Genomic DNA, 18131 nt, shown 5'->3' with positions numbered 1-18131 from the left:
CTAAAAATATGCCACAGTTAAAGATTTCGTAAATTAAATGCACTGCAGCAGACAGCTTCTCTCAGGTGGGAACATGCCTCCTTCCCATTCCCAGTAACTACATAATGAGGCTCAAAATGAGAGCTTTAACCCAGAAGATTGATCCCTGCTTTTACCCACACAGTTTGCTCCTGTGTTATAGTACTGCCTTCCATCCACTTCTGTGAGCAGATCACAAGTGCTTGTACAATGTCTAACAGGCCAAAGTCATGATCCACATAAACAAGCGTATGTCTACTGTCTTCAGCCAGGATAGACCCACTCACGTAAAACAGAGACCTGGTCCATTACATGTGAGTGCTTCCTATATACTGATGGACATACCAAAGCTATCCTCCAAGGTGCTAAGAGAGAATGAAGAAAGGACTATGCATTTCTTGGCACTTCCTCTCATTCAACCCTTCGGACAAAAAAGAAAGGATAACTAAATATTTAGTGCACTGCAAAGAATATTTAGTGTACTGCTAAGTACACTAAGTAACTTGCTAAATAATTTTAAAGAAGTTAGGTGACAATAATTTTAAAATATTCATATGCGTGCACTGTTTTTGTTTAGATAACACAATACAACCAGGAAAAGTAACAAATTAATAATACCAGTATACTTTATCTTATACAGATTCCCATTGAAATCACTGATACAATTGTTTCAGTGAAGTTCCAAATTAAGTTTCCTCCTTCTCAGTTGCAAATACGATGAATACATTTATATTTAAAAAGAAAGGAAAGTACAAAGGAAAATTTCAGTCCCTGCTCAGTGACAAACATTTTCTGTGGGGGATTTCAAACTACTCATTCGGTTCCCTTCCCTGTGATCACAGTAACACTAAGACATTATACTAAACCCAAAATTGCAATAGCTAGGAATTATTACTTCTTCTGCTTCTTTTTTTTTTTTTATTATTATGTCTTTAAATGAAAATAGGCAGATGAAATGCAAACAGAAACCACTCACATATATGGGGAAATTTCCAAGTGCTGCAGAGAGCCCATTTTTGTTCTGTAACTTGTATGGTCGCCGAGAAACAAAATGGGGAGACCCAACAACAGGCATTATATTAATACAAATTATACAGTAAGGTAAGGAAAAGAAAACAGGAGTATAACCCTTACATATCGAGATGGCTCTTCCTTGTTTTGGTCATTCATGTCAGTGGGAATGATCCGTGTGGCCATTGGTCCCTTGGCAAATGGTTTTGGTAACTGGCCCCTGAATTCTGACAGGATGAACTGGAGCTGCCAACTGCAGAGAACAGTGTCAGAAAGCCCAGCAGGAAAATGCAGGAGCTAGTAACATTTTGTGTGGAGAAAACCAAAAGCATAACCAAGGACATTTCATTCCTGAGGGTAGACAGCCCTGCTAGAGGAGCAGTCACACTACAAATTTTCAGTAGCTTGTGGCCAACATAATCTGCTGACAACAAACTTCGGAATCCTTTGTTTTGGATATGCTGGTGTCAACAGAGATACAAGGTCTTGAAGGTTACTCCCATAAATACTTCTTATGAGAAGTGCCCCTTCTTATGAATCTCACCAAATTGTACCTTTTACATTAAACAGCTTACTTATCTGGCAGAAGAAAGCTGCTTGGAAATCTGTGCCACTCCTTTCCCACGCAGACATTAACTGGTCTTCCCTCTGGCACAGTGTGAATACTTGGGTCAGTAGCAATCCTGTGAAATTCTGGGTACAGGTCCAGGGGCCCATGGTAGCCTATGGAAGGCAGAAAGTTGTAAATAAGGCTAAAGAAATAGGTGACATTTACATGACTACTTTTGAAAGACTACAAAAAATTGTTCATACATAACTTTTTAACTGATAACTTCTTGAATAAATGAATTGGTCTATGCTAAAAAGTGGCTGGATTCCAAAGCTTCCCCTCCTTTCAGAAGTGCTTGTACCCTACCACCTTTATTCACATTCTCCTGTCCTGACTGTCAATGGCTACCATCAAGCAAAAAAATATTGATGTGGTGGGAAGGTTCACTGCATGGCTCTGATTCAAGAAAGTACTTAAGGACCATATCTAATCCATCTCCATTAAGGACACATGCACCTAATTACAAGTTTTACATGGAAAAATGCTTTTTCAAGTGGGATGATATGTTTGAAAGTTAAACTATGTGCTTTAATACTGGTCTGGGTACAGGTTTTATATCAGTATAGTTGTATTGGCTGAAGGTGAAGGGCAGCAGATTTTTAACTGATGTAATTCTATTGATACATTCATACATACATGAATACATACATACGTTCATACATACATGTATGAATGTGCATATACATACACACACACACACACGCATAATCATTCATTAATGGTGACCATTAGAACTTATTTCTTTCCCTGCAACAATGACATCCAAACTTTCAAAGTTCCTAATTTCTACTGTGCGGCTATAGTTAAAGCAGCACAACTTTGGCAGGCCTTAAGACTTGCCAAGACCAATACCCAGGAAGGTACAGAACAAGTCTGAAATACCAACCTCTGAATAAGGCAACAGAGCGTGACAGTGACAAAAGGCCAAAGAGAAAGACAGTCCCCAGAGCCAGCCAGTTGGAGGATACTGTGTAGTGTTCCAGGCGGTAGCGCTGGAATATGAAGTGGTAACATTTCTGAGGAAAGATTTAAAAAAAAGACAATATAAAATTACTCAAAGTCTGATATGTTTAGCAAAATTCTATTTTTCATAAGGACCTTACAGCAGTGCCTGCATCTCCCACCAGATCTGTGGTCTTCATTTTTTCATCCAGACCCACAAAAAATGCACAAAACCTGACATGGTTCAGTCACATTTCTTAACTGATAATCTAGGGTATTTAAAGACGTTTTCAGCTCTTTTCCCTAGGAAGGCCCTGGTCAAGCTGTAAAGTGCTCTCTACCAGGGCTCCAGCTTGGTTGTTCCCAGGTGAACCAGCAGCAAGTGTCCCTTTCAGACACTTCTGTAGAACTTCCCTACCTAGACAGACCTCATTTTCAATGCTGGACTGACTTCCTCTCTAACAAAAGTTCCACAACCCAGATTTACGGAGTGACGTATGGTTGTTTACCCTGTCTGCACAAACTACAGCTTTGAAGTGGATAAAAGAACACACAGCACATTCTGCATCCACCTTTAAACACAAGCCACTCTGAAATTGTTAAAAGAAAAGCCCTCTAGGTTTTTCTAATTTAAAAGCCTTTCTGGGAATACCCAGGAGGAACTACATCCAATACTTGGCTTGGTCCCTCCCTCCTGCTCTGCCTTTCTGCAGGAGTGCTTATTCACTTCCTATCCTAATCTGGTTTCTGTTCCTCTTGTCTTGTTTGCATTTTTCTCATAACAGCCAGATCCACGTAGTTTAGAGGAGCAGACTGTGACAAGCTTGTACTACGAGTGGGCAATCAGTTCTAAATTCTCAGCTGGATACTGAATACTGGACAAAATGTCATCAAACAGTGTTAAAATATGCAGGACAGAAATATATACTAGATTTTCCTAAGGCCATATTTGGCAAAGGTCCTAAACCATTGCCCTCTGATGAATGTTCTGACAGCACATAGCAATTCTCAGTCAGAGCCATAAAACTGCTGACGTTACAGAGCTTGATCCTGTACGAATGCAAGGACTGAAACTCATCTGGGGTGCTCCAGCTTAGGACTGCAAAGCATTAGCAGTGATGGGAGATCAACAGTCAGAATAACAACTGACCAGGGTAAGAGTGAGAGTGATTTGAGGGGTGCAGGCAATGCTGGTGGCAAGTCCAGGACAGGCAGCCAGCAGTCGTGCATAGCAGGACAGAGGAGTAATAGCAGAATGAGGCCGAACAGCTGGAACAGGCTCTAACAGGGTCTAGTGACTATATTCCTGCACCTCTTTAACAGAGGAAAGATGAGTAATTTTGAGCTTTGGGAAGGTTTATATCAGTTTATATTAGTGCTTTACTCTATGAAGTGTTTCAAGTGATATTTACTAAACATCCAATTTTTGGCTCTTCCAAATGTCCAACACAATTTCCCAATGCCTAAACAAGATCACTTTTCCTTTTTCAAATCAGTGAAGGATTCCTACTAGGATACAACAAAATGTATTTCCTACACACACACATTCGTGCCCCTTAAAGCTTGCTTAACAGCAGACAAAGAAGGTACAATGCTATAAGCAAGTTACTAATCCTCATGACATCTCTCGGATGTTGTGTTCTATTGGCGCTACAACATCACAACTGCTCCTCACCAGAAATTCCCACTTGGGATGGGAGAACAACTGAAAGTCATCATGAAATAATTAGCGGCAAGGAAATATTCTCAACCCTTTATCACTTCACACAATACCGGACAAGCTCCTAATGTGATCACCTTATAGAGCCATGAAATTTAACTTTTTTTGCTGGGCTGTGAAGCAGCCTGCACTGAAGTCCAAGATTATTAGATGAGCTCATTCTGTACAACACTCAGGAGGGAAATCCCAAATATTTTTGCTTTTACGTCACATCTTACAGAGGGCTAATAGTTTTCCACATACTCTCAATCAACCTGTACAGGAAGATTATGGTTTAACTTGTAAAATCAGGAACACGCACACACACACTTCAGTATTAGAACAGCTGTGCATTTTGCTTCCAGAGTCTCAACATCTATCCATGAAACATGTTTCAAAAATGAAAACTGTACCAGCTAACAGATTAAAGACAATGCTCACAAGTTATGCATAGGACAGTCCTGAACTGTGTAATCACTGTAGATTGTGTCACAGAGACAGATATTCTGCAGATGTTCCCAAACTTCGGGAAGCAATGTTAAAGAAGTCAGCTAGCAGGTATGCTTCCTAAAGGTATGAGCTCATTAAAAAAACACGTTCCACTAAAACTTACCTGAAGAGCAGACAGAGCCACAGCACCGCAGAGACAGATGAGGGGATAGATGGGAAAGAGAAACCTCTCTTCTTTGTGGGGCTGACTGAAGAAAATCATGATCCAAATGTACATAGGAGCTAGTGTCAGCCAGTAGGGACGGCCCAGATTCTGAACTGAAAGAAACAAAGTAGTAATGTAGGAATGAGGGGTTTATCCTAATCCCCCTCTTGCACAATCATATCTCACATTCAAAAGCCCATTCTTCAGACGCAAACCATTGCCTTCAGACACAAACACATCATGTTCTGAGCCGCTGTGTTGCTAAACTCCAAGTAACGTGTCCAAACAGTCAATACAGAATTTTGATCAGAGAATTTTTGTAGATTCCTACAATACTAACAATTTCAACAGACTTCAGAAGACCAAAAGCAGAAAATAAGGGACTGCATTACTGAATCCAAGCAAGAGACAAAACGCATGAAGAATTGACATGTCTAAATGGGTACTCAGAAGTACTAGATTTCCTGCCGTGTATTATGCTATACATACAAAGATCAGAAAGGATCTCCTCTGGACCTACCCTTCCACTTACAAATGGTTGTTTAGCGACTGAAGTTTCCACAACCTTCATTGCTTCATTACAAAAATAACAGCATGAGAGGTCTCTCAGGCACCTTCTGCTTAACGGAGGAAATAACTGATTCAAAAATAACAACAATTACCCTGAATTTTAGTCACACTGAGGAGGGTTCTACAGTGCCTGACAATTTTCAGTCCCTTTTCTTCCCCCTTGCTACTCCCAACAGCAGAATTAAGCAATTAAGCTAACGGCATTTCACAGACAATAAGAACAAAGCACTTGGTAGAATTGCTCCTGCTGTTAAGTACAAGAACACCAAGTGAACAGCAGGAAATCTTGCATTTACAGGATCTCCTACTGAGCTTTTACTGGTTTCTGACAGTATGTCAGTCATACCCAAGGAACAGATATAAGCAAATACCCGTTAACATACATTTTCAGCAAGGATTATGATGTTATTGTTTCTTGTATTCAGTAAAAATCAGAGCGCAAAGCACTAACTGGACTGATGAATCTCGAGGCTGCTGCCGACGCTTAATGAATCTTCCTTAGGAAAACGGCAGAGAAGAATTCACGCTTCCTCAACACCTTTTTCCTCTCTAAAGTCACTTGCCAAATGTCATGTGTTCAAACTGATGTTATTTTATTTAAGAGAAAGCCCAACGTGAAGCAGGGAATACTCTGGTTCCTTCTTTCTCTACTCTCAGTACATCCACACCTATGGGGACACTTCCCAAAGCATGGGGTAGCAAGACTGTCCTGCTGGGGCTCAGTCCTGTGAGCTCAAGAGTGCCTTTCACAGTGCACAGAAGAGTCCAGGTTCAATCCCAACATGGGCGGCAGCAGCAGAGACCAGAGGATGCCTATTTGTAGGCTCAGCCCCAACAATCAAAAAGGAAATAACAACTCTGTTCTCTCAAGCTGCTGCAGAAAACATTCTGGCAGTGGTATAAAAAAGTAACAAATAAAGAGCCAGCAAAAGGTTCCCCAAATAACTCTAAAGGCTACCATTTCCAGCTGCAGATAAGATGGAAACAACAATGGGTACATAGTTTCTTTCGCCCTTAAGATTTCTGATGGGGCTATTTCTAATGCATTTGCTTGTCTGGCTGAAGGTTATGTACCATACAACTTGTTAAGCTTACTCTGGGTATGGATAGTTCAGCCTTGATAACACATTGTTCTTCTTGAGGTGGAGGCAGGGAACACAGGAATCATCCTTAAAAACATGTTTCTGCCCTTTTGCAGACAGCACGTAAGTAGATGCATCTCACTGCGTGTTCTTTCTACACAGCAACTACATTGTGGAGTCAATACTGAACTGAGTAACGAGCTCTAGGAACTTTCCTATTACTCCAAAGACTTTCCCTGAACCTAGCTTCACTTCCAATAAAGGAAAGCTGCTCTTTGGCTGGCAAGCTCTCCCTTTAGTAACAGGGTTGAGATCCGGGCTGTCTGTGCTTGGCTTTCACAGCTGTCTTGCACTCACCATGAAATTTCTGAAGCAGACACTCCATGAGGCAAGTCAGTGGCAGCACAAGCAGCGCCAAAATAAATGCCACATTGAAATTCAGAAAGCCATTGATGAAATAGAAGGACCAGGGTTCTGTACCTAAAGGATGAGAAAAGGAAACAAGAGTTTTTAAATACAAGCGTGTATGAGACCTAGATGTAACAGCAGCTCTGTTCCTTCTCTGCCTGACACAGGCTGAGATAATCAGCAGCAGACATCAATTCTCCCCATTGCAAGCATATTGGAACCAAAGAACGGAAAGGGTGTGGACAGAAGATCTTGCAGCTGGACAGAGGATGCAGGTCCATGGCATAAGCCTGAGCCATCTCAAATCAGTCTCATGGTTCTGCCCCTCACCCATAAAACTGCCATAACAGTGGCAGGAGAGTTAGTCAATAGCCATACAAAGGCACCAGAGTATCTCACAATCATGTCTGCCCATGAAACTTCATTGTCTTCCTTTTCAGAAATTATTTTTCTCCTTCCTTTTTCACTGCGTCATAGTCAATATCACACCTGCTGCTCATGAATCACAGGCCACTCTAACAGTCAGCCTTGCCCAGCAGAGTTCTATGACACAGAACTCGCCCTTGCGTTAAGAAAGCCTACACAGCAAGAAAGTAGAGGTGGAAACTTGTAAAACTAGGAAATTTGACTCCAAATTCATTCTTTCTAATTGCAGAGAAGTAACAGAGGAATAACACAAAACCACACAATGTTAATAAAAGATCATTATAATTCTGTAGTGATGATGTATACTCCATGTTGGCAGAAATAGAAAATGTACTAAAAAGGAACAAGAAAAAGTGTTCACATTCACACTTCACCCCAACAAAGACTCTGCCACTAAAGTTCATCCAGATGCTAGTTTTGGTACCTCCCTTAGAGTCAACACTATTTAAAATGTCCCTACTTCAATTTGTTCTTACAGTGTAGCTTCAAACAGGAGCAATCCAACTGTGCCTCCTAACATGACATACTTAGGTATTGGTTGCAAGCTTCGAAGGATGTAAATTGAAAGAAATTCCAGTCCAACTGTCATTTATTTGGACTCTTAATTCAGGATGCTTAAAATCCTGAACAATAAGGAATGCCAGTTCCTCTCCACACATTTGCCTCTCTCTCAGTGTGATTAGCTCAATCAGTCAGTAAATGACACGCGGGGGCTTTAATCACTGCACTGTTGTGACATGTGTCACATGCCACAGCAATTTCCTGCAATCAGAGCCACTTAAATAGGGTCCATGTTGAAATTAATCAGACAACTGAAAAGCAGCAAGGAAAACCCAAAACTTCTGCAGCTCCTACAGCTAAATATGATTAGAAGCTGCACTAGTAATATCAGAAACATGTCGCTGGAGTTACTAAGGCCAAGTCCAAGCAACTGAGGTTCATTTAGGAAACCTGTAGCTATTAGCACTGAAAGCAAATAGCAATTACAGATTTGGATTCTGGGGGATAGGGGGCCTTAAGGGAGCGAATTATTAGAAATTCACCTTCTCTGTCTCTCCACCTGCCTCATAATTCTTGCAAGTCCCACATGAGCACAATCCTCAGCCTGTGAAAGGCTGAATATGGGATACGGTAGATTGAAAGATCATGTCAAGTGATGGACATGACAGAGTCACCTGTATGGCAATATTGCAATAGTAACAATGTCCCTTCCTCCTTCTCTAGACTGTTGGTGACTCTCCATATTTAAGGACTGCAATTCTAAAAAATCACTGCGACAGATCTTGAACATGTGCAGAAAGCAGATCATTTTAGGACTGAAGCGTACTACCCTTCCTAGAAGTCAGGGTTGCTGACTGGGATATGTCTGTGAGGGAAAACCTGAGGCAGTCTGGGGTATCACACTGTAAATCTTCCAGTGGACATCTAGAAAAAGTGTGTGTAAAGCGGGCTTTGGTTTCTTCCCAGCCCTGCCACCTCCAGATTCTCTTCTGAGGCAATAGCACAGGTTTCTAAAGACTTACAGCAGGGTTAACACTGATTAGGCCACTCTAGTAACTACTTCTGTGGAGCACCAAGGTCTCTCCTTATATAAAAAAGGACTGGAACTGGGTTCCGTAATCTGCTTCCCGACTCCCACTGCTATAAACAACAGCCAGTTTATCACAGAAGATGCCAGGATAAGACAGAAGGCTTCTTAAACTGATATAAACTGTTACCCTCCAGTGTTTTCTGGCTACAATTAAGCTGCACAGCACAGCCAAGTCCCAAATCTCTAAAGTATAGTACCAGGGACCATACTGTCCCTCTTCTACCTGCCCTGGCTGCTATGGGAAGTAAAGGAAATTAACTATGGCGCTCTCTAGTCTGGTCTCTGATTTGGTAGCCTGGGACTCAGGAATGAAGGACACTTCATGAAGCACGCCTCCTCCACGATCCAGATACAGCCTTAAAGGCCCAGAGGTGCCCAGAGGGACTCTGCTAATAAAGAGGTCTGCTGGTCTGAAGCACAGCTTTAACAAAAAGGCTACTTTCTCGGACTTTTTTGCAGTGTGACTGAATTGCCCTTAAGAACTAAGCACTGGAACCTCCCTTCCTTCTCCAGTGAAGGATCTTCTTCACTAGGTGAGGAGGGAAAAAAAAAAGGAAAAAAAAATATGAGAGGAGAACAGTGCATTACACAGGCAAGTTAAATAATTCACAGATACCAGGCAAAAAGCAATAGGCTTGGTCACTGTGATGACTCACCCATTCAGGGGCATTCAGTCTCAATGCCTCCCAGGGCAAAATGCTTTTATTCTTGTTATCCACAACAACTCAAGGTAATCTGAGAAAGAACTGCAATGTAAAAAAAGAACAACCCCATTGCATACAAGAAATCCTGGCCGAGAACAACATCTTTGAAGCAGGGAGGGACACTAAAAAACTCTCCATGCACAGTATTGATGGCAACATGCTTCCACAGCATCGCTTTCAGACCATGACAGAAGATTTAACTTCCTGCAAGCATCCCACATGCTAGAGCTGAGCAGATGTGGGCTGTACGAGACTGATGAAAGCAGTGGGAAGAACACTGTGGCTCAGTCAGTTCATGGCACTACGGTTCCATGGGGATAACCAACTGGAAGCACTGTCAGACACTGAGCCAGAAACTGGTTTGAACTTTGTGCTTTGTGACAGGCTCCAGGAGCAATTCTAGAAATCAAACTCACACACAAGTTAATAGAACTTAACAAGCTGCCATGCTGCAGCTTGACCACAGCAGCGGTGAGGGCAGCTCAGGACAAAGCAGAGGAGTTGTAAAATAGGCTTAAACTAAGGTACCCCACTCTATGTTTGTCACAGGCTAAAAGCCTGCGTGCAGACAGGAACTGTAGCTCAGCTGTTAAGCAGTAACTAAGCTGCAATAATTTGATCATGAGTCACAGCTCTTATTCTAAGCAAGTCTGATTCAGTGCTAGTATAATAAACAGTCTGCTTTCTGCATTTCATTTATTTCACTCTATTTAAGAATCAGGACTCAACAGAGCAAGGTGTCATATAAACAGCTCCAGCACATTCCACCCAAACTGAACAAAGCTTCCCAAAGTGCCATCACACTGCAAGTCCCAGCCAAGGCTCTGATCACAGGAAGTGGGACAAAACTTTAGTCACAAATTGCGCGTTCTTAGAACATATGTACACAAAAACATCCTAAAGCCTCAGAATCAGGCTTAGGGATATACGCTTAGAAGCTACTTTCCCTTGGTGGTAGAAACCCAATCACCCCAGGGAAATACTCATTGCACAGACTTGTGTTTATCCAGAAGGAGTGTATTGCTAATGACCAAAAAAAAAAAAAAAAAAAAAAAAAAAAAAAATTTGAACCTTGTCTCCAGAACTCCAGTCTGCAGGCAAAAGGAAAAATACTGTGGTGCTTACACTGAAGATGATATGGGTTGATGACTCTGCAACCTCCAGCAGTTCCTGCTCCCATCATGTGAAAGTTGGGAAATCCCAGCTCCAAAGCCAAAAGGCATTGGCCAGCCTTTCATCTCCCCTGGTAGTGTTATTTTTCCCAAGTGTTTTGAAGCTCTCTAAACACACAGCGTTGTCCTGGCCACATTGCATTAAAGAGCAATTTCAAGCAGGCTCTCTTACTGGCCTGAGGATGTTATATGAACGTCACTATGAATAAAACACTTCAGAATAGATTGGTCCCCGGAGGCTTCTGGAAACAACTCATGCACCAGTGTGGAAAAGGTCAGGCACAAGCCCATGCCAAACCTATCAGAGACAGAGCCTGGAGTTTACTTACAGAAAATACACAGCAACAGACTTCAGAGCCTTCCTGCAGAGATGAAGAACCATGGCAAAGCAGCTGTTGCCCTGCTGTGCCACAGCACAAGTAACAAATCACCACCCAAAACAGCTCTTCAAATGAAGCAACAAATATGGCCTGCAGGGCACTGCCAGAGAAAGCCTTGCTGCTAATCACTGCTGAATCCCTCCTAGAATATCTCGACAGGGCTTAAACAGATGACAGAGATGACGCAGGGACCCTGCACCCTAAGCTCCCTGAAGTCTCTGCCAGCCCCTCTGAAGCCCTGCTAGAAATACAATACTTTTCTACTCTTCAGCTCTGGAAGTACATGATATGAACAACTTAGCACAGTGGCAGCTCCCAAACAAACAACACAGCATAGCCGTCAAGGTTCAGACCTGAGATTTGGGTCACACAGTATCCTAAATGGCCAGTACCAGGGAACTCCTTGTAGACAGATGATTTGCTGGCAGATTAGATGCCTTTATGGTAACCTCAGATTCTGCTTGCCAGCAAAGCCCAGGCCATACACTGCCAATAAGCAAGGAGATTCCCAAGGCACAGCACGGACTCAGGAAGTCTGCAGAGACCCGATGTGAACCGAAAGAACTATGAATTCTGCACTGTTACCCACTTTCCCAAGGTTCTGCACCCTGACTGTGAGGAACAACAGCCAAGAACTTGATTAAAGCTCACAAACACACACGTATCACTTGTGCCCACTGCACTCGCATAGCATCCAGACACGTTTGCTACTAACAGTTCTCTACTGTGATGCTGAGACATCTCACGACGGTTTACAAAACTTGAAAGTGAACAAAAGCAGCTTAACTCGCAGCGCGGAGAAATCCGACAACGGCCTGCGGATTCTCAGCTCGAGAGAGACATCCGGTGGCAAACAGCTGGAACTGCAGCCCTTTGGAGCTTGCAGGCTGCTTTTGCTTTAGAGTACGTCAGAAATAGGATTGGCAATCAAGACCTGGTGGGTCACAGTAGCAAGAAAACCGCCGACTCCCTTCCTGTCCTGTTATCTTAAACTCACCATAGAGATCAGGTCCGTGAGAGGTGAAGACATTGTATAAAACAATGTTGAGAGGTGCAACTACCAGCTTCCCATAGTAATAGCTGTCCACAACTACCAAGGGCACCTGGAAGAAAGCATCTATTATTTAAAGTGCCAGAAGCTTTTGGCTGGACTGCTCAAAAGCTCTGTGTGATTTTCTTAATGGAACCCACCCCTTCTACTGCAAGCCCAATCCATTCCCTCTTTGTGTTGTTACAGGCACTTACCAGAAACAGGATCAATGACACCACACACCAGTTTAGGAAACTTTTCCACCTCTGCCTCAGTATCAAAAAGTCAAAGGCAATTGGAAGCCTGAAAGAGAGACCAGGTATCAACTGGAGACTTTGTCTTTCCCCACTGCAGGTTTTCCCGCCCCTTCACAGCAAGCGGGGCACTAGCTGGAAGAGATCCATCACTTCACTGGGCTCTGCTCCTACTCCATATTCCAGTCATCCAACTCAGGTTTTACTCTCAGTACATTAGGGTCAGGAAATCTTCCCAACCTAAGTTCTTGAAAAGCAAAGAAATCAGGCTATGCAAGCCCACAGCAATGATCCCAGACCAGGGTGACAGCTCAGTCCCTGCTAGTTTCTTCCTCCAGCTCTCCAGCCCCTACATTCTCCACAACCAGGCAAAAAACATTTGACAAAGTGCAAAACTCCTGAGCCCTCCTCTGCTTACCCAAGAGCTGCACTGAAGGGCCAGCCCAGAAGGGCTCCAGCGGCCACCCCCAGCACTGCTACAGAGGTCTTGTCCATATACCAGCCAGTCACGGCAATCACCGTGGTGTACATGCAGAAACTGCTTGGGAGAAAAGCTGCAACACAAGGAAAGAAAGGGGTTAGCACAGCTTTTCCACAGCAGGAGAACTGCATGAGGCCAGGATAAGGCTAATCATCTCCCATTCATTCCATTGGAGCTGGGATGCTATACTGGACACTCTCATTTCAGTGACAGCAAAAAAAAAAAAAAAAAAGATTCTTTTTCTTGTTCTGCCAAGACCAGAAACACTTCCTTTAAGTATGAAGGTCTCTTTGCTCAGTGGCACTCAGCAGTGGTAACCAGTTGACAGCATCCACGGTTACTACTTGTAACACTTGCTGCACCCTCTATATTCTGCTAAGTTGAAAAAAATGAAATGAACCTGCTCAAGTGGCAGCAGAAAATGTGAGCTGACTGGGTAGTCTCTGAAACAACTGGGCAGAGACTGGTGGGAAGTAAGTGAAGAATGAGGAGACCTACGACACTGCAAAAACAATGAAAGGAAAGTCCTTTCTCCACTCACCATAAATAAAAAAAAGGGTAAAATAGGAAATCTCAGCAATCGTAAGTTGTGGTATTTCCCTTTAAGTTTCTGTGTGCACACAATACAGAAAACCTTTGCTCAAAGTCTCTCTTTGCACTTTACTCAATAACTACAGCAGGTGTTTTATAAGTCTTACAGTGGTTGGCTAGGCAAATGGGTACAACCAGCCTGAGGGGACAGGACACAAAGGCAAATGACAATGCCAAAATATGACTCTTCTTCCTTGGATTAAAATATGTTCAAGGAAGGTAGACCAAGATCCTGTTTAAAAGGCATGGCCCATTGCAGAGAAACTGGAGGCAGCAATAGAAACAAACACACCCTGGAAATGGAAAGATACAAGAGAGTGATGCAGGGAACATAATTTGAATCAACACTTATTCTGTGGTCACACCTGCCATGAGAAATACCTGCAGCAGAATACAACAAACAATTGCTAGAGATATTTTAGTGCGTGGATTTTCTTCTCTCTGGATCTGTCTTTGGTTTCTATGGACAAAGTAACTGTTAGTGTCGTTGCTACGCAAACTTACCTGCAGATGAGCAAAACATCCCAGTGCTGAGTACTAAGAAGGCCAACATCAGCCGGCTCACATGTAGCCCAAACTTCTTGCACACAGCCCTAAGGAAGCAAGAGAGAATTAAATACCACAAAAAATATCCTCAGTACGTAAAAGAACAGTACCCAATGCATGCAGAACCACAATCAATCCATGGAGCATCCTGAGAGCTTTAACGTGGGTGATTCTCATTACTCAGCTGCTGAAGGCAACCTGAAGAGCAGCATAATTGCCTCTGGCCTGGGACTTCAGATCCTCGAAAGTTACCCTAGTGCAAAACTCTAGAAGAGACTTGGCTTCTACCAGTGTCAGTTGTGCTCATGCAAATCTCAGGAACTTAGGGAGTCTGCACTGCTGTAGCAACATCAATCTATCTAAGATTTTCACCCCTCACAAAATCCCATCATGCAAAAAGCCACAGCTCACATTCTTAAAACCAGACTATTGCCAACAGAAAAGTCATGCAAAGTAATAGTTTGAAAGCCACAAATAAGAGGCAGCAGGTAAAAATAAAAATTCAGCGTAGACAAGATAATTGTATGTTCAGGCTACTGCTTTTAGTGGAGGTAAACACCATTGGCAGATACATTACAGACAGCAACAATCAATGTATTCCACTAAAATTCACTATGATAAGCAAACACAGCACCAGTCCTCCAGCAGAGCTCAGTTTACAACACTCCCACCCTGCTTGCTGGTATCAATGAGAAGATGAGTGTAGTCAACAAAACGCTGGAGTGGAGATGTGGGTGGCAGATCTGAGAATACAATTTTGTCCTAACAGTGGAATTCTGACCAATATTTCATTAAGTTATCATGAGAACACGTATTTTCAAGGTTCACTGTGAAGTAGCCCAATTTCCCAGACACATCTACACATGAGCTTCAGAGTGTATTTCCTGTGGCAATAACTGAATATGTTACACCGCTCCAAAACATTCACTGTAGACAGCTTCTAATACTCACTTGTAGAAGTAGAGTTCGCAAATGCAGCTCAGGAAGGCCAAGAAGCATCGGAGGAAATAGAAGATAAGAACCTAGGAGACATACTCAGAGTCTGAACAAAGTTTGCAATGAAGCTTATGCACCTATTACTAACAAGTCGGTCCCAAGAACAAAATTTCTGAACAGGATGGAGCAAGTTTGGCAGTGGTGAATGAGCCTATTCTTGTAGACCCAGATCCCGCACCAAGGGATGCTGAAGATCCCGGCAGCTCAAGGCCTAGCCCTCTAACATTGAAGTCCTTTACAACACAGAAAGTGAACACAGTCCACTGAACTTACCAGAACTACCCCTCTTTTTTTTTCTGTCGTGCAGAAACATGCCAAGTATGGCAAGGGATACCCAAGCAGAATGCATATGCAGTGCTCTTTCTTTTACATTTCTGTGAGTTCAGTTTGCAATATCCCTTGCAAAATATTAATTTTTTATAGTTTATTGAAAAAAAAAATCAAAACAGTCATTGATAACTGGCGTAGAAAACAATACAGGCCTCTAAAGCATCAGGGTGAAACTCACAGGGGTGAGTGAGAGCCCATGGCTGCCAGGTAACTGTCCCCAGGCCTGCACATACTCAAAAGGCCAAGGAGTTACCAGCCCCTCTGGGACAGCTTCTCAATCAAACCGGAGCCTGACAGCATTTCCCTGCAACTTCCCAATCACTTCTCCTTGGATCTTGTTGAGTCAGCTCACAAACCCCTGCAAATCCTTACAGGGAGGTTAGTGTTTGTAAACAAACTGGTGTTCTGCAAACACTAATTCTCTTACCTCTGACAACGAACAAAGCAGCTGATTAACACAGACTAAAGGCATGTTTATTCATCACAAAAGAAGCTTTCACACTTCTGATTTACCTTGTTAGTTTGTAGAACTCTAGCGTGGAACAAGGCTGGTAAGGCATGAAGCCACAGGTAAGCATAGGAGCGGATGGCATAGGCTGGAGAGTATTCCCATGTCTGAAATCCCTTTCCATAAACGAGGTAGTGTGTCTACAATGGAGAGTAAATATATAAATAAATAAATATGGATCACACAGAGTATACAGTTTTGCATTTCCCATCTCTGAATTCCTGAGTAAGAAAATTTCTCTTTGAAACACAGAGATTAGCACAAGGTTCTAGATAAATCTGCATTTGCACAGGCCAACTACAAATTCCCAAGTATCCCCAAGGAGAGAAAGCCACTTACCGGTTCCCAATAGTTAAACGTCTCATCACAATCAGAAATGTTGCTTAAGAGAGCTGCACAGAACCTGGCTGAGATGAGACACTTGAAAGCTGTTGATCCTTCAGGGGCCCACACTTGTCCTGCTTTGCTCCCAGATGATCTAATCCAAAGAAAAAATACAAATATGCACCAAGAGAGTCAGTAACAAGATCAAGACTAGTAATGTGACACTAGGCAAAGAACTGACAAGCATATTTGCACCTCTGCCATTTAAGCACTGTGTAAGTACAGATGAGTCTTTCATTCACTGCTTTCTTTGGGGGATGCCAGTCCCCTCCCAAGGAAGCACCATCACCCCCCCTCACCATACCGGAGCAACGGCCCTGACAGTTTAACCCACCGCTGCAAGACAGCCCCCCAAGACCTCCCTCTCCTCCCCCCAACAATAGAGAGCAAGGCCACGCACTAGCTACCGCAGGCCCGGGAGGAGCTCCACCGAAGGGAGACCGGGGAGACCCATTTCCACAACACACGCCGACCCGGCTGGGCACCCACCACGGCCACCCGATGCGGGCCTCACTCGGGGCTGTGGGTACGTTTGAGACGTAAAACCCCAGCAGCGAGGAAATACCTGGGCGGGTGCCCGCAACGGGCACTGCCCCACCGGCGTTGGGGCTGCTGGGCCCCGAAGGACAGCTGCGATCCCGCCCGAGTCACGGTTGCAGAACCCGCCCCCGCGAGACGGCCGCGCGCCGCCCGGGGAAGCGGGCACGCGCCCGGCGCCCGCTGCAGCCCAGCCTCGCCCCCCCCCCCCCGCGGCCCCGCCGCCCCCTCCGACACCTACTCCAGGCGGGCCTCCTCCGCGCCCGCGGCCTCCGACCGCGGCCGGGCCGACTCCCCGCCACCTCCAGCCCGCGGCCGCTGCCGAGCCCCCTTGGCGGCCATGCCGAGTACGGGAAGCCGAGCGCCCGCTGCCTGCCGCCAGCGGACGAAAGGAGAGCGGTGCCGAAGCCGCCGGCCGCCATGCCGGGTGTGGGCACGGGCGCGCGCCTCCACGCCGCGTGCGCGGGCGGTCGTAAGCGCGCTCTTCCCGAGGACAGCGCGCGTCCCGCGCCGCCGACCGCCTCCGGCCGGCCGCAGCCCCGGGCAGGCGCTGTGCAGGGACACTGCTGCACAGGACACCTGGCCCAGAACAAGGCTCCCTCGCCCACCCGCGACAGCAACGCTTCTCGGGAGGCGGCCGCTCTCCCCTTCACACACGTGCGCGACCGTTGCAGCCCCGCGGCGGTTGCTCCTGCCGCCCGCGCCCCGTTCCCAGCCCCTGCCCGGGCAGAGTTGCGCAGGAAAGTAGCTAAATGGGGAACACACAGTTGGAGAAAGCATTTTATTGGGTACCCCCGGCACTGAATAGCTGGGAAAAGGGCGGGGACGGAAGCTGTTTCGGGACAGAGAGGAGGAACATGTTCCTCCAGAGGCTGAGGTCTACCGGCTTCCTCCCCCGTGCGGGCGCTGAAAGAGAAGCATTCAGAACAGGGGAAACCACCTCAAAATCCCTGCTCTCGAGTACTCGTGCCGCGGCGTGCACACAGCCTCAAAGGACACTTCGGGTGTCTGCAGAGCCCTTCCAGTTCCCACAGCTGGTGCAGCAACATCAAGGGTACAAAAAGTAGTTTTGAGACAACTTTGGGAAGTCGTGTCGTCTTAACGCAGAATCAGAACAGCTTCTAAAAATCTCGGGAACTGCAATGAGCCAAGGACCTTCTCCAGAGGCACAGAAAACATCCCCAAAGGGCCAGGGATGCTTTAGGT

General features: G+C 44.7%; 1 protein-coding gene across 1 annotated transcript in view; it reads right to left on the bottom strand.

Moving 5' to 3' along the window:
• The window catches only part of ALG9 (ALG9 alpha-1,2-mannosyltransferase), a 104190-nt gene extending 86918 nt beyond the window's left edge, over window positions 1-17272 (bottom strand). The window contains exons 1-13 of the mRNA XM_050910811.1: window positions 17167-17272; window positions 16344-16482; window positions 16010-16144; window positions 15122-15192; window positions 14129-14217; window positions 12971-13106; window positions 12514-12601; window positions 12266-12371; window positions 6945-7067; window positions 4894-5048; window positions 2526-2655; window positions 1605-1752; window positions 1153-1282 (exon numbers count right to left, since the gene is read on the bottom strand). Of these exons, the coding sequence (XP_050766768.1) occupies window positions 1153-1282; window positions 1605-1752; window positions 2526-2655; window positions 4894-5048; window positions 6945-7067; window positions 12266-12371; window positions 12514-12601; window positions 12971-13106; window positions 14129-14217; window positions 15122-15192; window positions 16010-16144; window positions 16344-16482; window positions 17167-17267 (1551 nt within the window). The 5' untranslated portion in view covers window positions 17268-17272. The remainder of the gene's footprint in view (window positions 1-1152; window positions 1283-1604; window positions 1753-2525; window positions 2656-4893; window positions 5049-6944; window positions 7068-12265; window positions 12372-12513; window positions 12602-12970; window positions 13107-14128; window positions 14218-15121; window positions 15193-16009; window positions 16145-16343; window positions 16483-17166) is intronic.
• Window positions 17273-18131: the final 859 nt, after the last annotated feature.

Source organism: Gymnogyps californianus, chromosome 25, assembly GCF_018139145.2.
Source record: "Gymnogyps californianus isolate 813 chromosome 25, ASM1813914v2, whole genome shotgun sequence".
NCBI classification, from domain to species: domain Eukaryota; kingdom Metazoa; phylum Chordata; class Aves; order Accipitriformes; family Cathartidae; genus Gymnogyps; species Gymnogyps californianus.
This window is presented reverse-complemented; position numbering and strand designations above follow the sequence as displayed.